The sequence below is a fragment of the Lissotriton vulgaris genome, chromosome 4_1 (genome assembly GCF_964263255.1).
Source record: "Lissotriton vulgaris chromosome 4_1, aLisVul1.2, whole genome shotgun sequence".
In the NCBI taxonomy this organism is placed as follows: Eukaryota; Metazoa; Chordata; class Amphibia; order Caudata; family Salamandridae; genus Lissotriton; species Lissotriton vulgaris.
The window spans coordinates 1,351,545,801-1,351,569,032 of NC_141691.1; the positions used below are offsets into that span (position 1 = coordinate 1,351,545,801).

A 23,232-nucleotide genomic window follows, 5' to 3' on the forward strand; every position below is an offset into this window, starting at 1 on the left:
AAGTTTCAGTGGGCCCAGCATCAGAGCAACCTGTCCGACCATGTCCTGATCTCGGAGGGCACTGCGAGACAGCTGCAGTGGTAGCTCACGGACCGTGATTGGGTCAGCGGCAGATCCCTCTCCCTTCCCCAACCGGAGCACGTAGTTGTGACAGATGCGTCCCTCCAGGGCTGGGGAGGCCACATGGGAGAGGCGGAGATCAGAGGCCTCTGGTCTCCGGCGGAGTCTCGGCTCCATATCAACCTTTTGGCACTGCGGGCGATTTGTCTAGCACTGAAGGCATTCCTCCCCTCTGTCCGGGGGAGTGTAGTGCAGGTGTTCACGGACAATACTACCGCCATGTGGTACTGCAACAAACAGGGCGGGGTGTAGTCGTGGACCCTCTGCCAGGAGGCTCTAAGCCTTTGGCAGTGGCTGGAACATCAGGGTGTGACCCTGGTGGTTCAACACCTGGCAGGTTCTCTGAACGCCAGGGCGGACAAACTCAGCCGACGGTGCATGATGGATCACGAATGGCGTCTGAACTCTGACGTGGCGCAAGGCCTCTTTCAGCAGTGGGGAGAGCCTTGGTTAGATCTATTCGCCACAGAAGAGAACGCGCAATGTCATCAGTTCTGCGCGTTGGAATTTCCAAGGCGGCGCTCGCTCGGAGACTCTTTTCGTCGCGAGTGGATTTGCGGTCTGTAGTACGCCTTTCCGCCTATACCACTTCTGCGCAGAGTGCTGAAGAAGATCAAGCGCGACCGGGCACAAGTCATCCTTGTGGCTCCGGACTGGGCATGAAGGTACTGGTATCCCGTCCTACTCAGTATGTCAGTCGATCCCCCGGTTCGTCTGCCTCTTCAGGAGGACCTTCTGTCGCAGCAGCAGGGGACGGTCCTCCACCCGAACCTGTCCAGTCTCCACCTCCATGCTTGGAGATTGAGCGGCGACAGTTGAGGCCATTTGACTTGCCTCCTGAGGTCTGTAACATCATTCTGGCAGCCTGGCGTCCCTCCACAAAGTCGGTATACGCCTGCAGGTGGAACAGTTTTGTGGCATGGTGCACAGCAAAGGCTGTGGATCCTCTCTGCCCCTCTTTCTGAGATTCTTCTCTTCCTTCTTTCTCTTGCCCAGCAGGGCTCTGCTCTGGGCACTGTCAAGGGCTACCTTTCTGCTCTTTCAGCCTTTTTGAGGCTACCTGATCAACCTTCTTTGTTCAAGTCCCCTATTGTTAATCGATTCCTGAAAGGCATCACACATTCGTTTCCTCCTGTTCCCTTTGTGATGCCTCAGTGGGACTTGAACCTGGTTCCTACTTTTCTAATGTACGCTCCCTTCGAGCCACTTTCCTGCTAGGTACTGATGGCGCAAAGCAAGAACGTTGAGGATGTGGCATGTCTCACGCGAAGAAAGAGGAAGAGACCACAAGATGGACGCCCTACCTTAAGGATCGTGGACACTGTAGAAGGACTATGAGCATGGACTGATGGGATATGTAGTTCCCTAATGTGTTCTGATTTTTTTCTGTTGTTCTTATTAGCCCGATGTTGGGTATATGTCATATTTTTTCCATGTTTATTGCTTTTCAGGCTGCTATGCGGTTACTTTTGAATAAACAGCAGAGGGAGAAAAGCATAATCTGAAGCCTCCGGTCCTGACATAGAATCTATCACTAACTAATGTCTCCTACAGATAGATCGTTACACAAGTAGTAACTTGTGTGTTAGTAAAGTCCGCGCTGGCCAACAAACACTCTCTATCATGTAATTCCTCATTTTGTTTATTGTGCTTTCTTACAGGAGGGCACGCAGAAAAAAATTGGTATGGCATTTACCAGGAAAGTGTTACACATTAAAAAAAATCCAAATGTTTTCTGCTTCACTTGCTAATATAGTGCTCAAATGCATGCTGTGTTTGCTCAGAAGGTACAGAAGAGGTTTATGATCAATCCGAAGTGTAAAATTAGTTCCCCAGAAGTATGTCTTTAATTTTGATTAGCCCATGTACACACCAGTATTTTTCTCTCAGCAAATGAATACTGTCTCTCATTGGCTCTGAATATTCATGAAGCAAAAGCTAGTCTGTTCACGTCTCCTTTTCTCCTGCCTAAGAACACCCCCCCCCCCCCCCAAATAAAAATGTTCTATCACTGGCATTCAGTATCACAGATAAAGCTAAAGCAGAACACAGTTGCAAAAATTGTGCGTTTAGCAATATATATTGGATTCATTCAAAAGCCAAATTTTGCTTCTCTCCCCATTCACATTCATCTTTTTCTTGGCGAGTCTCGGTAGGAGCTCTGCCACTGAGGCAACTTTTGGCATGAACTCTGCAAAGACCAAGAAGAGACAACACCTGACCCTTGTTGTGCAGTGCAAGCGCATCCTTGATAGTCCTAAATAATGCCAGCCTATGGTTGATGCATTCTTCACCAGTCACATGACCGAAAAATCCAATTGTTTTTGTCCAAACACAAAGTTGTCCAACTTAAGCGTCTGCCAATTAGAGTAGAGAATTGCAAGACTTTCTGTAACTTAGGATTGTGTTCTTGCAGTTTGTAGCCAGAATCCAAGATGTGCTCTTAGAAATGTCAAAACAACATGAATGCCCTGAAGACATTGAATCACAACTAGCTGAAATACCACAGAAGCGTATGCCAGACCAAATGGTATCCTTTTGTATTGTAATGTGCCATCTGACTTTACAGAAGTTATTTGGTGGTGAAACTTCATTGGTAATGCAATCTGATGATGGGTGAAGCGTAAGTGTAAATTTTTCAAATTTCGGGCACCATCCACACTAGCCAATAGATCATCATTTCAGGAAAGAGGATGTGAGTCAACCCAGATGGCTTGGTTAAGTGAGCATAAATCGACACACACTCTTAACTAATTTCAGTTTTTTACGACAATTGTTATAATTGAACTGTTGTCATCCTCGTGGAACTTGCTAAGCACTTGTGAAAACGCATTCCTTATACTAAGGGTGACTGTATGTGGTTTTTGCTTTACAGAACTAACATCTTTCAAATTGATGGTAAATTCAAAATTGTCCAATCATATCCAACTCTCCTCAAAGACCTTCCTGATACTTGTTGAGCACATCCTTTACAGTCTTGCAACACACACCTTCAGGCAAACCTCAGCATATGAAGAAGTTTGTTCGACATTAGACTGTTTTAGATTACCCTTAGTCACAGCATACACAAGCTGCTTGCATAAAGTCTTGGGTAACTCTTCGAAAGTTATCTCCAGTCCCTTCCTCCCAGTCCGAGGTAGAGCATTGCATATCCATTGTTGTGCTCTCCCTTAAATGATCTTTTCTTTGAAGGTAACAGATTTTTCAAACAATTTCACATGCCTTGAGTGAAAGAATCCCATCAAAAACACCAATAGGTTATTTGGGCTATTGAAATGATTCAGTTTTGAGATCTGTTCACATAACATGTGAAATGATAGACACACGAATTGTTGAATCCATTAGAAGATCTAATGGTACATCCCCAATCGACACTTGAGCCGTGGGAATCACGGTGCGAACTTCTATACTGTTGAAGTACAACACAAAATTGCTGATATTCTCCTGAAGAACATCTTAAATGTAATTATTTATTACTAATTTTAATTTCCTAAAGTTCATACAAACTCTGGTAAAAAGCCCACAATTCCACTAGCACTACATGTCTCTGACGCTAGAAAAAAAATTGCATTATGAGTGGAGCCACGTCTGGAACCTTCCTCACTCCTAGATTAGGTAAGTCTTTGTATTAATTTATTTATCAGGGGTATTGTTCCTCTAAGATGATGCATTTGATTTAATCACACACACCTCATCATTAGAACTTGTTTGAACAATTTTCTCCTCCTCTTGTGAATAGTCAATACTATTGGCTGCCTCTTTGAAGAAAGCAATTTCGTTCTTTTAATAGCGAACCACTAACTGATCTCTAAATAGTTGATAAATTAAACTTTCCGATTTGTTATACAAGACTAGTGCTTTTGGTGTGTTTACATGTTTTAATGGATCCCTCTGTTCCCTTGAAAATAATTTGAATCTCCTGACAGTAAGGCTCTTATGCAATCCAAAATGTTGCACTACCTCCTGCTTTTCATTGGCCTCCTGTACTTCACGTGGCATGTATGCAGATGAATGTATTTCCTTACCCTTCTGTGCGTAGTGTTTCAAAATAAACTTTCCATCCTGCTCTAAAATGTTGTGCGTCTGTATGCCTAAATAAATATAAAATGGCCCAGACCGTTCTGTCTAGCATATTGGCAACTCAGATGAGGAGTTCAGGGATAACAGTGGAGCATTCCCTCCATGGTAATTTCAGAGAACAATGTAAAGGAGAAACTAAGAACTAAGCAAGTAAATAAATAGAAATGTTCTCTGTACAGTCTAACGATCTGAATCAAATGTAACTCCTACCGCAGCTGGTGTGCGCTTCCAAGAAAAGTGTAGAATTTATATTTCATTATGTCCACACGTCTTGTAGATTTGACTTGCACATCACTGTAGTATTATACAAACTCTTACAATATTCACAGAAGGTGCTAGGTGCTGCATATAACAAATGATCCATTCATTGGGGAAATGTAGAGCTAACCATTCTCTCCGAAATTGCCATTTATGTATTTAGTGTGTGCCTGACAGTTAACTAGTTCATGAAGTTTAATGGACCAGTACGCAGCAGTCACGCACTATGTTCACATCACAGTCATATACTTATAAATTAGTGTCCTCAGAAACTTAATTGTGTAACTAGACTATAAGATCTGTAAAAATAAATTGTTTCATGATGATTGTTTTTTAAAGATCTATGCATCACCAGTAACTGCCAGGCCCACAATGCTTGTGGTACCTCATAGTTGGCTTGATGTGCGCATTACTGTCATACACAACAGGCTGATCCATCATGATTTCTTAGGCAGGCAAGATAGTTATTTTTAGAGTTGATTTCCATTGTTGGTGGGCACACACATGACAGGTGGCTCCAACACAGGAAGAGGTGGGAGGGTAGGAAGAAGCTCTGAAATTGGCCTCTCAGCACTCCAGTGACCTTAAAAACAGCAGACGATGACGAAAACCCTGGCAGGAAAGTGTAAGAGATGGCAAATGGCAAAAACAAGGGAATTGTTGGTTTGCTGGTTCTATGGGTGGTGCTCATTGCCTACGTTAAGACACAATGAGACCGAGCAGCTTACGTTCTTTATTGGCAGAAACGCTCAGAGCGAAGCAGACGGGCATTAAACCTCCTTTGTCAGGGCCTCTCGCTAACACTGACCATTAGCATGTAACCACACCCTATTTGGACAGAGTAGTCCCCTACATCTGTGGTTACTAATTTTGTGACTTCTGTGGATCCCTCACTTATTTATTAATTGTAGAGTTTTATATAGCACTAGCTTGAGCCCAAGGTATCCGAGCGCTTTACAACAGTAAATGTTCACATCAAAGATAACCAGAATATATAGAGCAGCTGAGTCACATCAGATCAAATCGGTGGTTCAGAGTGCTTTACAACAGCAATGTTCACATCAAAGATAACTTGTATATACAGACCAGCTGAATCGCTTCATCCGCTTTATGGCATACACTGTCTCATAATACATCTCACCATGTAGCCCTCACGAGATCCCAGCTCTGTACTGAGGACCGATGCAGACTACATTATATAACTATAACCTGTAAAGCGCTCTGATACCTTCGGGTCGAGTTCCCGCTATATAAAACTCGATAAATAAATGTTTTATTCTTACTCCAACACCTCCAAGTTTTTACTTATTGTTCAATCACAAGCAAATGACGGTTATCGAAGGCATCATGAACCCAAGGGATCCCAGGACCACAGGTTAAGAACCACTGCTGTACCCGAAAAGAAACATATGCATCACTGGAAGTCCCCTAGCAATGCCTCATTGTGGCACTTGTTAGAAGTATGTGTCCTAATTATTACTATAATCCGGGGACCCCCACTGCATCGTTATTTGAAGTCTGGGATCCCCAACCGAGTTGTTGGAATTCAGGGACTCCGGCCTAACCAATTTCGAAAATTTTAACTGCAAAATTATACACAGAAATACAGAAACCAACATTCATCAAACTAATTATGAAATATTTAATATTTTAAAAAAAGAATTTTAATGGGAAGATTGGAGCTTTTCTAAATTAATTTGAAGCACCCCTTGCTCATACTATATTCTGTTTGATGCACTTGAACTGCTCCCATGAATAAATCTGAAAATATCAATTTAATTTTCAGCCTTCAGTTCCAAACTCCTTAAGATTTACTGAAAGTTTTAAATTGTTAAATTGAGCTTTTTTTTATATACACTTTATTATTCTGTGACTAGTGTGTTAATAATGTTGTATCTGTGTACAATACATGGGAGGCTATGTGTTCCATACTGGAAGCCTGTGGCCTTGGAAAAGGCATGTGGAGTTGTAGGAGCCATCCCAGACAGAACTGTAGGTTGCCTACATTCCTGAGAGCTGGGTGGGACACACACACACACTCGAGGAAGGGATAGCAGGACTCTTTTTTTACACTTTAGGAGGGTTCTTTGATCCTGTGAAGGGTGGCTGGGACCAGGCATCTCATGAAGTAGATGGCGCTGATAAGGGACTTCTATAGATTAGGGGGGTGGTCTTGGTAACCTTTTTATTAGGCATATATCAGTGAGGCTGATATCTAGGTGTGATCCTTTAGTCACTACCATGGCCTTTCTTAGGTGCTATAAAGTTTGGAGTCATTCCAGCTCTGACAGACTGCTACCTGGACAAAGGACAAGACAGAGTTATCACTTCAAAGGTGACCACATCCATACCCGAACTTTAAAGACAAAGACATTAAATCACGTCTGTGTCTGGAAATTAATTATAAAAATGGCAGTTTTAGCCCCCCCCCCCAATTTGTAAAACTGGAGTCATACATCAGCATGGAGAAGCTCTGCACAACTTATGACCAGGACTCGAACCAAGGTCTGCAGTCTCCCAGCTGGGTGAGGGGACATTGCCCAGGATAATAACGATCAGTCAGTCTCGAGGCTGGAGTACCAGCATTGCCTGCCTGCCAAAACTAGAGGGATCATGTAAGGAGGAGGAGCGTGCCTGGTGGGAGTGAGGTTCACTGGGGAACCTGTTGTTAATCCCTGAAGCACAGTGTAATATTCTGGGTCTGCATTCAGGATCGTTTCCTTTATTGGGCCACCTGCCAGATTTCTGCTGTTGTGACCTTCTGTTGCCAGGTGTGGGCGATTGTGAAGGTAATGGCCGTCGTGCTCGTACAACGCTGTCACAAGGAAAGAGGGCTGTTGCTCCCATGCAGTGTTGTGACTTGGAAGTGCTGTATCCCGGAGTGCTCTGTTCGAGACTCCTGTTGCCAGGAGATTGCACCGCAGTGAAAAAGGCTGTCACCCTGGTGTGCAGTATTGCGGGTTGTGACCCGCAGGAGAAAACCACTGATTCCGTCACCAGAACCATGGAGCACCCAAGGCAGTCTGTCAGACTCAGAAAAACTTACTGCATGATTGGAAAAGCGCCATGGAAAACACCTGCCTTGTGGTAGCCTCCAGATCTGTACTCGTTGCTGCCACTCGTGCAGGCCCACCGATCCGCAGCTCCATGTGAGAGATGTTAAAACTGACCACAAGCACTACTGCACTGGGAATTTTTAGTAGCTTTCTTGGAACGCCTAAGACTTGTACTTTCTAGTGAGGCCTGAATAATAGCTTCATGTGAATGGCAATAACCCAGTCCTCGGCTACGGGAGCGGGACTCTGGCATACCTGAATAATGCTAGAATGCTGTCCTTATAAAGAAAATGTGCATCTGTGGTGTGCTATATTTTACCATGTGTTTATATATAAATACTACTTGTTTCATGAAAGCAAGTTTCTGGTAAGACATTCATTTATTGGGGTTACATGATGTGTTAAGAGTTGTGAGTCTGTGTACACCTTGCATCTTCATCTACATGCACCAACCCAGCGAACACGGCCATGCTGCTTTATAACTCTTAGCTGTTCCATCTGCCTAGGCCTTGGAAACGAATGCCTGAGCTTTGAGAGAAAGCCAGGGACTTTCCATCTTTCTCTGTTATCTACCAATTCATAAGATACCAAATGAATTATGTTACCGGCCAGTGTGCGTTATCTTAGGGATTCTGAAAATGATCTGTGAAAAGGGGTAGACTAATTGGAGAATCCCAGGAAAGTTCAGTCAGGACTGGAGTATCGTACCTGTCGTCTCCAGATCGGAGTCACCACCACAAGGTCCACATATTGTCTCCTCACTTGTACCGATAGGCGCGTCAACATCAAGAATGGGGAAATTGCATAACCGTGTTCCTTGATCCAGTCTTTTAGGAATGTGTCTTTCGCCGCTGCATGCTAATCCTGGTTGGCTACGGCTTTGGATCTTGCTAACCCCCATCTCCAGGTGGTTGATTATCATGCCACTGCGATGTTGTCCATTTTCAAAAGCACCTTGGAATGCAGTCTATTTGGTCCAGCACTGGGCTGCGAAAGAACCTGCTACTAGTTTCTGACAATTATGTAGACCTAGTTCTGAAGAAGACCACTTTCCATCTGTGGAGATGTCTCCACACCAAGCTCCACAGCCGTCTTTGCTGGCATCGGATTTGAAAATTATCAGGCTGGATAAGAATATAGGTCTACTGTTCCGCACTTGCACTCTTATACGGGGACCTGGAGAACTTTGTAGAACAACTGTATTATCTGAAATACCCATGCATCGGACATCAGGGCCCACCATTTATGCAGCATATTTGCCAGCCTGCCTCTCACCCTTAATTGGAAAGATGGAAGAACACTCGCCAGAAGCTACTTGGTTGCAGCCTTCATGAAAGTGGTCTCTGGAATCCATGTGTCCCAGGAATCCTCATGAAGGTTAAAAAAAACAAATCTAATCTGAACAGACCCTAACACTGGACCCTATCTTTAAGCTTGACCTCTGGCGGGGGCTGGAAGAGAGAGGTGTCCCTCCCTTATCACGACTGACCACTGCGAAAACCTTTGGGGCGAAAAGTCTTTTCTTGGAGGTCTGGGCCTTGTCCAGGGATATAATGATCGCCCAAACCTCACCAGTTTTTTTGATGAGAGGGTCTCCAAAGAAATCGCCTTGAGTGCCTGGGAACTCAAGTGACAAGTTCTCCTAACTTGGATCAACGTTAATACGAAGTAATAGTCACCTCTTAGTAGAGAGTATTGGCGTTGCTGGGAAATATCACCACCCTTTGGGCCCAGCCAGAAAGGATGTCCAGGGATATCAGGGAGCCAGATTCCCTTTGCTTCTTTGGCCATATCAAGGATCTTTGTGAGGGGGTCGGTGATATCAGAAAGCTCATCTTGGCATGACCGACAGGAGCGGTGGGTTCCTTTCTTGGGATTGCAGATGTATTGAGCAAGGAAGGTGGACATTTTAGCATAAATTTGAGGCGTGAGTGCCACTTTGCTGTCGAGAGTCAGACGGTGGCTTTCTGCCATGAGGTTGCAGCGAACCTCCTTGTCCAGTTCTTTACGCAGCCGCTCCACCACTCAAGGTGCCATTTTCTTCCTGGGGGGCCCATCATGAAGAGTGGGGATCAGGATATCATCCAAGTCAAACAAATCTGGAAAATGAGCTTGGGTGTCGTTACTGGGACTGTCCTCGTCCTCGTCCAGGGATTCTGGAGTGGGGTGCCGGAAGGCACCTTGTTTGAGGTTGCCTGTATTTACAGTCCTGGATAATGGGGCTCTGGAGTTGGCCCAGAGGAGTGATCCTGTTGTTAGAGGAAGGTGTTCTTTAAATTATGGACGTTCTCAAGATGGACACCCTGATCATCATTCTCTTGCCCTTCGCTTTGCCGGGACTGCATCCCTCAATCGCCCTTGGGATTGGGGAGGCCGATGATGGCCCGTGAAGGATTTCCCTTGATAAAATTGGTTCTGGTTAGCCGCAAGGCAGATGCATTAGTTTCTTCTCAAGGGGGGACAACTGCATCAAATGCTGCCTTGTAGATAGAAGCATCCACCACCTCAAATAAGTCATCTTCCCCAAAGGAGGCACCGCGCTTACACTTCTTCCTCTGTGTAGGTCTCTTGAGAGCCCTGCATTTTGAGGGCAAGTTTACGTATGCTGGATAGCGAGCAAGTTTTTAAGGCCACAGGCCTCTGAGATAGGGTCCTAACCCAAGGACACTTAACATCATGTAGGGATATTGAAGTTACTGTACCCGGATCAGTGTCCTCTGTGTGCACTAATTGCTACATCCCTGGCTCTGGGCATGGTAGTTTTAATTCATTTTTTTAATATTGCTAATACAGACTCCCCAGACACGAGCCCCCCCCCCCCCCCCCTCACCCCCCACCCGTGGTGCAGGCATTGAACTCTGGAGCAGAAGAGGGGGCAAGTGGTCAAGGCTTCTCAGTCTGCATGATGCTCCAGTGCCTCAGAGAAAATGCTGGAGAGCCGAACTCCTCACTGGTCACCAAGGGAGACGGAGTGTGTTGCCCAGAGACAGCCCCTCAGTGGAGCATTGTCACCCTCAAGTGGTTGGAGGACTGATCCGCGCTTGTGGCCCTGCTGAGTGAATCGTCTTAAATGCTGCACCGCAAGGAATGCAGAAGCATTCCCTCTGCCCATAATATAGTCAAGCAATGACAGTAGTACAGCATAACCTGCAAATTGGCATACCACTAAATAAAACCGTTACACAAAGAACTGTTCAACACGAGCGAGCCTTGGAGCTCTGACCAGAAAGAGGGGGTATAAGGAAAGAGAAAGTTTTATTATGGACAGTCAAAGACTGTGATTGGTTGTTATGTTGTGGCCTGTATTTTTCCAAAGCGTTCCTGGGAAATGTAGCTATACTTGGTAAATTTAACATGGGCGCTGTGGTGATTTAAGGAGAAAGTAAAGCAAAATGCTCACCTCCAGTCCTGACATAGAATGCATGTTGTGACTAAACAACTCTGCCTGTGACTTAATTCAGAGCTTTAAAAATAAAAATACATGTAGAATCAATTGGCAAGACAAAGTTTTTTTAAATGTAAGACAGATTGAGTGCTGACTAGCAACAATAAAATCACACCATAACTGCATACACAAGTACTACCTTGTACTAAATACCAACAATACAGTACATAACATTACGGCCCAAAACATGTCATACATGAATCAATGTGAGTTGAGTAATTTGTGTGGTATTGTCACTTTTATTAGATTTTTCGTAATACTAAACAAAAACTTCAATGATATTACTCTGTCCTCTTTTTAGGTTAATGGTACTATGATACATTATGATGTTTCATTAAAAAAACATTATACAACTGTTGTGCAGGCTAGATCTAGAACAGTGAACGATCAGTGATGCAAATTTAGCAGGGATGGACAGCGGCATTATCAGTGAGCAAATATATATTAGAAAAATTAGAATAAAGAATAATGAGTCTCAGATTCCCTCAACATATAAAAATACAGCTGCACTTGTACTTTGGGGCACCTGAACACTAGAAACATGACAGGAACCTTCTTTGGCTACAGTAGGCAATGCGCTCCCCGTCTGCTACCGTCCTTAGACGTTGGGCTTCTTCAGCAGCAGCAGGTTATCAGATGTGGTGGGTGTTGCAGTGACGTCCAATATTATAGCCCAACATGGGACTAGCTGAGTATATTGCATGAGACCCCTATGCTCTTTCACAGCCCGTACCCTAGGAGCCACTAGGGACTCTTCCTCAGCTGCCACCTTGGGTGAGTGTTTCTCTGTGGATGCCCGTTGAGAAATATTGGTGGGGGCCTCATTTCAAGCTCACCCTCTCTTACAGACTGCTTTACCCCTCGGGTGTACTCCTTGAAGTCCATGGTTATTTGAGAGACAAGCACATTACTGCCTGCAATTAAAGGGACGACTAATCTCTTCATCTGTACCTGGCACTTTGCACTCCTAGTGGTCATAGGTTTGAAAGTCTAAGGTCTCCAACCAGCTACTTCTGAGTAGCTCACCTGTGTACAGCCCAGCTTATTAAATTAGAGAAGCTTTTGCTTGTTTTTTTATCAATATGCGTATAACATTTTTTAGATTTTATAAGACTAATAATCACACTCGATGCATTTCATTGAACATAAATAGCTCTCGGTGCAGAAAAGGTTTGAGAGCCCTGATCTAAGAGTAAGGCAACACATTCTCTTCTTTTAATAAACGTTGACTAGTCGGTCGGAATGGCCCCTGGCTGCCCTGGCGGTAGTCACCTTAAAGGCACTCATGAACGATCTTGCGAACATCAAGCGACCATGGACCAGATAAGCAAAGACCGCAAATCCACGGCAGCAGAACTGTACAGAATGATCTCTGAACATAAAGTACGCATCTTGAGGCCACCGACCGCAGACTGGAGGCCCTGAAGGACCGCTTGACCTTTCTGGTAACGAGGCCCGACGGTGGCAGTGAGGTTTAGCACCTCTGCAGGAAACTGAGTTGGAATACAATAGCCGAAGGAATAATGTCAGTTTCTTGGGGGTTCTGGAGGTGGCGGACGGGAAGGATATGTGAGACTTCTTATCCTCCTTTCTCCCACAGCTTACAGGGCTGCAAGTTGCACAGTGGCTGAAACTCCAGAGGGCCCACAGAGTAAGTCCTATTGTGGTTCTCACCGAAACACTCCTAGGCCATCTATTGGCTTATTCTTATGCAGTTAACAGGTTCATCAACACAACTGACCATTTTTTTGTACACGGTGGCCAGGATATATGTTGTGGCCGACTTTTCTCATAAAACAGCCCTCTGGCAGAGGACATTCTTATTGATGCAACCTACTGTCCGGAAACTCAGCATTTGGATTGATCTCCTGGAACAACCATGCTGCTCACTTTAAACAGCAAAAACAAATAATTTTATGAACCGTACGATCTTGAGGAATTTCTAACGTCCTTGGGTTTCACGGCCATTAATATTGCGATATGAGCAGAGGGAGCAGGGAATGGGGGTAGACAGGATGCAACTCCACCACCTGACTAAAGACACACCAGAGTAGATGTGTCTTCTCAACATGTTCTGCATTCTGGGCAGTGCCAGTTAGTTGGCAGGTAGTCGGAAAACTTGTCTAACCTAGTAGTAGGTATTATTTATAAAGCGTGGCTATCACTCCGCTGGAGTATCTTTGCGCTAAGCAAAAACAGACTGGAAGCTCAGGAGGGTGCTGCTGCTGCCCCAAATTATAGTTGAATTAGATAAGAGAGAGTACATAGCTCCAACACCTCGTGTGTAGCTGACATGCTAGGGAAAAAAGGAAAACTCACTAACTTTTGGGTATGAGTCCCTTCCAACATCTCGAAGACCCCAGCTACTAAGCAAGTCCCAAAAGGCTGATACTGCTCTCATCGTAATGAAGAAAGGGTTTCTGTCCAGTGTATTATCAGTAAGGCGCCCTGTTTTCCGTTGTTACTGATTTTTACAGATAAATACAGGCAGAAAACATTCATTTTCTTGTCTGTATTTATTTTTAAATGTGGATAAAAACGGAAAATGGGTTCCTTTTGGAGTAATTCTAAATACCGTCTGTCATGACTGCCAGGCCAATAGATGTCTGGATTGATAGATAAGGGGATTAAAAAAGAAAGTCATTTTAGTAAAGAAGCTTTAACAGCAGTAGATATGCACATGGTAGATACTGGAATTTGCATATTTTCATATAAGTGCACTGATCTATATCCTTCGGGTGTTCACAGCATTGAAACCTGGCAGACATTCAACCATGAGGGCATATTTATCGTTCAAATAAATGTGGAAATATACACATTTCAGCTTAATTTTTCCTTAAAACCCAAAATAAATGTGGATAAATACAGATAATATTATCAAAAAATATATTTGGATAAATACAGACGGAAATGGCAAACAAAGAAATACCATAAAACAGGGAGCCCTAATTATCAGCAACGTAGTTAAACTCCCCCCCCCCCCCCCCCCTGTAGTATGTGAATTTAGTGGCGATGTAAACAAGTCTTTTCTAGGTTTTATCTGTGCCATGAAGGTGCGCAAGATATTTTTTTCGTCGGGAATGGCCCTCGTACTTCTAGGACCCATTAATTAATTAGGCCTACCTCCCAGATTGCAATGGTGACAGTTATCCTTAATAATGTCAAAGTTTGAATTCCTAACCTGTATTAACAAGTCACATCTTAGATTCAGTGCATCAACAGTGAAGTTAGTAATTTATGCGTTAAGGGTTTCATATCTAACAAAAAATGCAGGTCTGTTGGTTAAGAATTTAGTAACAAAACTATCCACCCTAGGGGTCATGAGAGAACTACAGTCTAATTTAAACAAAGGTAATATCCTCAAAATAAAATTCCAAGTTTTCCGGCTGAAGGTTAGAGTTGCCAACATTACAGGCCGGATATTTCTACATTCATGAGCTTTACCACGTTTGGAGACGTTTTTGGATACATTTGTGCAGTTCTCTTTTTTAGATACAACTGTGAGGCATGGAAGAGTCTAGGCTTTCTCCCGAATAGAGCAGGGAGAATAGATCATGACCTCCCTTATCATTGGTGTGACCTTAGGGCTTGTGTGGCTCCCACTACATGCATGTTTCCAGACTCGACACAAAACCTGAGGCTCCCTCCTTTGTATCTGTTTGTTGCCCAACAGTTAGCTCGCCCCAGATAGTGTTAAACTGTTTACCCGCTGCTCTGTCCACCAAAGACTGCTCAGGAGTGAGGTTCCTGAACCTTCCATTGCTTACGAGGTCTTGGCTGGCACTATTCCTGCTCCATGTGTGTTTCATTAGAGACCTTGCAGGTCGCATATCCTGTTTTTGCTCCCATGTTGAAGTGACATCTGTGAAGAAGTGGGTTTTTACATCTGCTAATAACTGCAATTACCTGGAAAGAGCAGAATGTACTTAATATTGAAGTCTCTCATGCATTTAACTGTCGGGTAAAGATCATGACGTTGATTTTTTTCCAAAGCCAATGGGGCCTAGATGTCTCACTTGTAAAAAGTCTATGTAGGTGAGGAGTCCGGCTATTACCGACAGTGTTGATGGGGTACTGGGGCTCTGTATACCCACTCACAAGAGGAGAATGTGTATAGACCTTTTATAGTGATTGTTTTTGTGAGCCACTTCTTAAGAGGCTCTCTTTCTAGGGCTTTTAGACCTTTCCAAAAGAGTTGATGTGGAAACTGTACTTGGAGTGTTTTACCTCCACTTAAGCCCTATTTTCAAGGTACTTGATGCAGTCTCTCAGGTCTATCGTTTTGTTAGGGTTTATACCTCTGGTGTCAGCTGAACCACCTGTGATTCGATCTCCCCAAAATGGTTGCTTAGTTTTCATAAGTCAGATCTCAACAAGTTGAACTCCACATCCACTGCATCAATCTTTTTCTTCATAGAATCAAGAATCTGATACCTTATTGCCATTTGGCACTGACATCTGCTCATGTTATGAAGGCATTCACATGCGTTATCAAGCAGCTGAAATGAGCGGGTAAGCAGCAGGGCAACCGTTGGTTCGGTTGATCTTGCCTTCACCATGACAATGGGGAGAAGCATCATCTGAGCAGTCAGTCCGTGGTACAAGGCACATAGTCAATATCAGTTAACCCCTTCGGTGCTCATTACGGAACAGTTCCGTCATGAGCGTCGGTTGGCCTGTGCTCATGATGGAACCGTTCCGTCATGAGTCCATAGGTTCTTTAGAACCTTCAGCACCACAGCGGAATTCGCGCAGCACTGAAGGGGCTAACGAACCCCACTTATTTTTAAGACTTGTCCCAGTTATCTCAGATCACTGTAAACAGACTTTTTTTACTCATTGGTAATTGAAATGAAAGAGAAAAGGAGTCTGTTGTCCCAGTTCACATCAGGGGACCTCCTCAAGTCCACAGATTCCCCCTTCTAGCTGCACAGTGCTGAGAGCGCTTCTGGTACCTCACAACCGTGTTTATACAGTAATCGTGGTTGGAGAGACATGGGGCCACTATGCTCCTCCTCACCACTATATAGAGTCGTGCCTCAGCTGCACCATGGTGGAAAGGATGAGGGTGTATAAAGAGGGGAGGTGCTGCCAATACAATATCAAATGTGTACAGACAGCACTTGTCACTGTACCAGTCACAATTTGCTTTAGATTCAGTTCTCTGCTATACCGCCAGGACCTCTGCGTATTCGTCCAGTTTGAAGGACTCTCAAAGCTCTGTGTGGTCCATCCTGTGGCCACAATGTGGGTGTGGGTTTAGAGGCACCCAGCTCACAGCAGGTTGGTCTGCCAGCCCAACCCCATTGATGTTTAAAGCACTTCAGATGGGTGGGAAAGAGAAAGCTGTGGGGAAAGGAGAACATAAACAGTGGTGCTGCCTTCTAAGTGTAGGCATGGATAGGGTTGCCAGAAACCGAAGAGGAGATGGGGAAACTAGGGGTAGAGAAAGGAGCAGCACTCTTATGTATTCACCGAAGTTTAATACATATCCTCCAAATAGGGAGTGTTGTTTCTTGTCTGGGTTCAGTGCAGTGACATCAGCCCCCCATTAGCCAGCAATGCCCCTCAGTAGAATGTCAGTACTCCTCCGGGTCCATGTTCGGACTGATGCAGCACGTCCACACAGGCCACAAATTGCTGTTCTGCTGTTGTCTCACCCCAGGTCTCATATTGCGGCTACAGATGCGGGCAGCACGCATGGTGGCCAAGCACCATCCTTCAAAGTTGGGCCTTGTCTCTTCAGGGTAAGGTTGTGGGTCCAAAGTCTCTTCCCCATATCATAGCTGCTGTGGGTTTTCCTCAGTACAACTGATTGGTGCAGGTGTCTCAGTACATCAGGTGTGTTTGTTAAATGTTTGTTATTGCCCTATTGTATCTGCAGGGTGATCAGCTAACCCAGGAGCAGCTTGTCGAGCTTATCACTTCATGTTAGCAGCACACATTGTAACTATACTTCATGTTGTAGCTGTATGAATTTATGTCTTTTAGTACAGTAATTGCTCTTTTGAACAACATAATTTATGAATTTTTGTTTGCAATATAGGTCAAGTGCGAACAATATTGGCCATTACCAGAACAGGGAATTTTGCCATTTCGAGAAACAGGACTATGGGTGAAATTATTATCTGAAGAAATCAAATCGGATTACACCGTTCGGAGGCTCCAATTACAAAATCTCAATGTAAGTCAATATTTAGATTCCTTATTCTAAATAAGAACTTCTTTGCACCATTCTACAAAGGCTTATAAATGTGACTGATCAATGGCGACATTTACACAGAGTGCAAAGTCTCACTTTACTCAAGTAGTTTTAAAATGATATATTTTCATTGGTTTCCTCCTGATGTCACAAGTATAAATTGGGTCAATATGGCTGTTGGATGTATACGTTTTATCAGGTGACTTGCAGCCATGCTGTATATGACTACGTCAAGATCCAAGCTTTCATGGCTTACTTGATATGTTCAAATGATCCGACAGTGACACTTCTCTTTGCCGGAGCTTTTATAAATACATCTATTTATTTTATTTAAAGAGTTTTATATAGCGCTGGCTAGACCCGGTGGTATCAGAGCGTTTTACATGAGAATCAACAATGTAACAGAAAAAGTTCAACAATTACACATTAAATCCCAGAAAAATAGGAAATACAATTAGGAGAGGAGAGAGAAAAGTAGTGGAGGGTGCAGGGGAGGTGAGAAAGTGAGGATAAGGGAAGATCTCATCTCATTGTGCACGAATACAAACTCCGTTTTTTTCGCCACTTTTGGGTCTATGTTTTGCTGCCAGCCCTATAACAGTATTTCTTTGCAGTCTAAAGACATACTGAAAAATGTATTTTTTGTTCAATATTTGTTGAATTTTTCTATTGGACAATCCTACATCTAAGAAACCTAACCATGCAAATGTTAACTTGAATATTTTCAGTCCGTCAATTTCAAATGATTGGAGTTTTCTAAGAAATAAAGTTTTCTAGTTAGATTGTGTAATATTAACACATATCATACAATTGTGACATGATCACAGTTTATGGTGCACTGTGTATTTGATTAACTATTCTATTTAGGACTGTATTGAAAGTATAAAAACTAGATTTTCTAATTCAATTCCATATGACTTCAGCCGTCTGGTGGTAGACCTCTTTTATCCTGCCTGCCTGGCCAGTAGAACACTGAACAGTAAGATTTTTAGCCATTTGTTTTCCAAAATATAGTAACTCCCATTAGTCTCCCTCACAGATGAACATTACCCTGCCAAGGCTTGATCCCCAACTTTGTTGCTGTGGGTCTCCTTAATGTGGGATACCAGACGTCTGGGTATTTTTAGGCTCAGGGTGCCCACTATCGCTAAACTGAGTCCGTGCATTTTTGAAACTTAAGAGGCACCCGCAGGCGAACCGCTTGATTATGGTTTATGGATTATTTTTTGGTCAAAGTTATCACTCCTGGTCTGCAAAGAAATCTGGGACAACCATTTTTTTTTAACATCAACATTTCATAAGATTTGTACATCCTCACATACCAGACTGTCCTCACCCTATATGGCTGACTGGGACATTGCGCTGAGCGAGACATTTATCAAATTATCAACATTCTTTTACTAAAACATGGTAGTTTCCTTCAGTCTTCTCCACACAAGAGCATATCCCTTCCAAGATTTGACCCACATCTGTGTTCCACTAAGTCTTCTGAGTGTGGTTGTAGGAGAGTAGGGTCTGCAATCCTATGAACACCCGGACTTTTTGCTTTTGTTTCACTGGTTTACGACTTTCTCGGGCTGTGGGCCTGCTAATCAGACCCACAGCCTAGCTGTTCTTTCTCTAAATTGATGCGTGTACCTTAGGTGCATTACCCAATTGGAACTGGGCCACCCTGTCAGACCCTGTAACTCAGGGCATCGGTGTACCCAGGGCCTACCAGGGGCTGAAGCATGTATTATGCCACCCCTGGATGGCCATCTAAATCTGACACAACTGGCTGCACGACAGCTGGGGCAACGTAGCGTACCCGCTCGTTGCTTTAGGTATAGTAGCCCTATATCTAACCATACAATGGACACCCGAGTTCCTATCAGACACTCCTATGGCAGGCCTTGACAATCCTGAAGGCAGAGTGCTTGGAATCGTGTGAATTGGGTTCTGGCCCGAGCCGAGCCCGGTTGCAGCTTGCGGAACCAAGACCCAATGGCTGTTCCATGATAACGCGTACCATATCGGTAACTTCGGTATCACGTTATCAAGACATGTCGAGTAAGGTGTCATACGAATCGGGATACTGCCCCCTCACCAATTCTGGCGACGAGGTTAGCATTCCGCCCTTCTAGAGGGACACGACATGTACGTAACTGTGAACCCCGGTTAAAGTTAACTAAAGCCTCAGCTCCACAAAATGGATGCTGCCACCACAGACACGAGTCTGACCTCCTGCTGCTGGGAGTCCTTCCAGCGAGGAGAGCTTGGACAAAAGGTTTCCTGTCGAGGGCGGTGTTCGCACCGTCCCAGACAGGGTTGTGTATTCTGGGTAGGTAGGGCTTTGCGAGAAGGTGACTGCGGAGTGGCACCCCGGTGCTCACTACGCATCTGCCGGTCAGAACCAGTTCCAGGGGCGCGCAGCCCCTGACCTGGGGAAAGTCCGGCAGGGGAGAGGGGTGTAACTACCCCCCTTCCTGGTCCCACCCCTAGGGCAGGACCTAGTCATGTACCCACCCCTTTCTTTAGGATAAAGGCCGGAGCGGGACCCTTCCAAATTAGATCATCTTTGAATCAAGAATACTTTCTACGAAAGGACTTCGAGACGCTTCTCAAGATTTCACCCTTGTGGCTAAGGAGTAGTCACCCTGCACCAGCGGGCACCATCTAAGAACTCTACGGTTTGCTGCAAGTCCTTCCTCAAGGAATCCGACGGCCCAGCTCGACGAGAACCGGCTTCCCTGGCACCTCTGACCTCTACCCACGTCGTCAGCTCAGCTGAGATCTGTGGGTGCGATGAGACCTCGAGGGACCGGCCATCATCAAAACCTGCACGCTTTCTTAATCAGCACGACCATCAAAGCAATTCTCTGGTGAGTGCTCTGGGGTCCGAGAAGCCCCGACCCTGAGCAGCTCCAGCAGCGAAGTGCAGTCTCCCAGCATCTCCACGATCTGCGTGGGGCCCTTCTGCTCGCTGCTCAGCACGTTGTCTGGTCACTAGCCGCTGGCTTGTGCCCTTCTTTGACGACATCCGACAACCAACGCTGCTGGTCTGGTTGCTCCAGACTGGCCTTTGCTTCCATCTTTGAGAGAAGCACCCCGGACCCTCCTGGTCCACTCAAGACGCCATTTTAGGCCCACCACGTGGCCCTGAAATCTGCCACGGCTTGTTGCCCCAATCCTGGGCCCAGCGACGCCGACAGCATCAACCTTCGTGGGACAGCTCGCACCTCCATCCTGGTCGCCGACAACGCCTCCTGGTCCGTGAGACTGCAGAGCCTAGCGTCGCCCACTCACCTAGTCGAGGTGACGGCCAACCGGTGCCTTCCTGGTACCCTCTGACTACTGGCTAGTAGTACGAACTTGGTCCCCTCTGCTTTCAGGTATCAACGATCTCTGATCCAGGCTTGGATCTCTACGATCTATTCAGCACTGGTCGCCGGCCAGCAACTCCTTTTCTTCCGGCTCCTGGCTCGTCAGCGAAGACCCCGACGCCTGTAAGACTTGTGCAGCCGCAGCCCTCGTGGCTAGGTAACTTCGGCATTTCGGTGCCTGCATAGCCTCCTTACTCTAGGGTCCCGAGTCCCTCGCTTCCGACTTGCCTTATCGGGTCCGCCCGAAACCACTAAACTTTCCGTGTCCTCGGACACTTGTTTTAATTGTGCACTTGAAGTATTTTCCTAAGAGTTTTGGTTTGTGCTTAGTACCCTGTCCTCATAAAGAGTCCAGGGCTGTTGTGATTCTTAATAAATATTCTGTTTATTTTCATAACACTTGTGTGGTGTCCTTTCACTTGGGGTTCAAGGGGTATGTGATGGTATAACAGCTGGCTTAACACGCCCTCTAGAGTTTAGCCCGAAGACTGCTCGTATCCACGCTACTAGGATAGCTGGTCTAAGGTTGACTTACAACCAATCACCATAATGGTCGTTTGGAACGATACATAGCGGTCGCTAGAATAGCGAACGCTGCATATCGGGCCAACTTCTCACAATGGTTAGCAAACTTGCAGATTTTCTATAGATTTGAGCAGCTACATGCACACTAGACACCAGGGAATGTTCTTGATCAAAATAATTCAGTTTCTTCAATTTCCTGTGACTGAATACTCCAGAACTTCTGACAGATGGTGAAAATACTATCATTCAAATTTCCCACAATTCGACAGGTGAAAACAGTATCACACGTCTATATCAGTCTATTGTTCGGGACAATGCTATTAAATCGTGAACATATGAAGGCTAGTTTGACAATATTGACTTTGCATGGTCACATATGTGCCCTGTTCCTGTCAGTTATGCTACCCCGCCACCCCTCCCCACCCTCACAGGGCAATCCCCGTTATTGCGCCAGTCCTTCACATGCCTGTTTTCCTTGATTCTCTGCTCTTCAACCTACAGAAGATTGCCTTTCAGAGTTTAGGCAAGACTGCTTATTAGAGATATTACAGGGAGCACCTGAGATGAATGATGATAGAAAAGAACGATAGTTTGAATCAAGCAAATACATGACCTCCATGAACATTATAGATTTGATAATGGAGGCCCCAAAAGCATGATCCAGAGGCACTTTTATCTCCAGAATATTCCAGACAAGACCTTCCAGCAGATTATCAAAGCCATCCAGATTTTTTTTCTTTTCTTTTCTTTTTAGAGTTTTATATAGCGCAAACTTTAGCCAAAGGTATCTGGTATCAGAGCGCGTTACATGAGCACCCGTTACGTTACACAAGGACACATTAAGTTTTTTGGTTAAGCACGGGGAGTCTATGGGCCAGATGTAGGTGGCCCAATACCGGTCGGTAACGACCGACCGGTATTGGGCATTGGGGATGTAGGTGGCCTAAATTGCAAATTCAGTAATTTACCGATTCAGTATTTTAAGGTATCAGTAAATTACTGATTCCTTAAAATACCGAGTCGGTAAATTACAGAATCTGAAATGTAGGGAGCACTCAAATGAGTTCATTGCACAGTTAAGGATTCGGTATTTACCACCAAATAAAGGTTGGTGGTAAATTTTGAAAACCTTAAAAAAAAAAAAAGCAATTTTCTGCTTTTTTTTACTGTGCCATGTGGCAGACTTACATGCCCTTAGGGCATATATGTGTGCCACATGTGCACCCATGCACTATTTAGGGGTGCAACAGGGTGTCAATGTGACACCCTGCCACCCTTGCATGAGTTCCCCCTATTACCGATTCGGTATTTACCAAATCGGTAATATTGAATGGCTTCCCATTCATTCCTTAGGGCCTCCAGGCCCATAGGAATGAATAGGAATTACAGAATCGGTAAATACCGATTCTTAATTACCGAATCTTACTGATTAAGTAATTTTTACCGAAAATGTATCTACATCCCATTTACCTATTCTTAAATACCGAATCGGTAAAATTCTGTATTTAAGAATAGGTAAATTGGGATTACATACATCTGGCCCTAGGTGATTTACCCAGAATCCCAGGATGTTGAGCGTCATTGCCGAGACTCAAACCTAATTCCCCAGATTTGAGATCGACCGCCCTAGAACGTTAGGCCACATCCTCTCCCCAGATAGATAGATACAAATGACCCTCATACTCCTGCCATCTAGCATTGGGCTTGGGCTGTTGCAACTTGTTTTTCTCAGAAGAAGTCTTCAAGTCAGGAGATCTTGGAGACTCATCCTCTGGTTGTGAATGCGCATGGGCACCTACTTTCTTGTTAGATTGTTTTTCTCCCTCTTCGGGTTTGGTGGTGTATTGACGTTGCTCCTGTCTAGATGTACTTGAAAGCTCGTTGTCTTTTCATCACGAAAAGATTTTTCAGAACATCTTCTATACCTTCGACCTCTTGCCCCTCAAACTGCCTAGGACATAGTCGTTGAATAACTGGGCCTCTCAGCACTTGGTGTGCCCCCGTTTTTGGGGGTATTGCATCCTCCTTACCGACACCAGAGAATGATGACTCGCATAAGGTAAAGAAATAGACATCTTTCAAAAGATGAGCACGGTGCCACTCCAAGTACCTTTGGGCCGACCTCCACATTATCAGTAACTTCTGCCTCTCTCCAGAGCACGACGAGACTCGCTGTAACTCCTG

At 44.7% G+C, this 23,232-nt stretch overlaps 1 protein-coding gene across 4 annotated transcripts in view; it reads left to right on the forward strand.

Annotated features, from left to right (window-relative positions):
* PTPN2 (protein tyrosine phosphatase non-receptor type 2) overlaps positions 1-23,232 on the forward strand; it is a 567,657-nt gene that overhangs the window by 356,150 nt on the left and 188,275 nt on the right. For all 4 annotated transcript variants that reach the window (XM_086965576.1, XM_086965579.1, XM_086965577.1 and 1 more), the window contains one exon: positions 17,006-17,143. In XM_086965576.1, the coding sequence (XP_086821702.1) occupies positions 17,006-17,143 (138 nt within the window). The remainder of the gene's footprint in view (positions 1-17,005; positions 17,144-23,232) is intronic.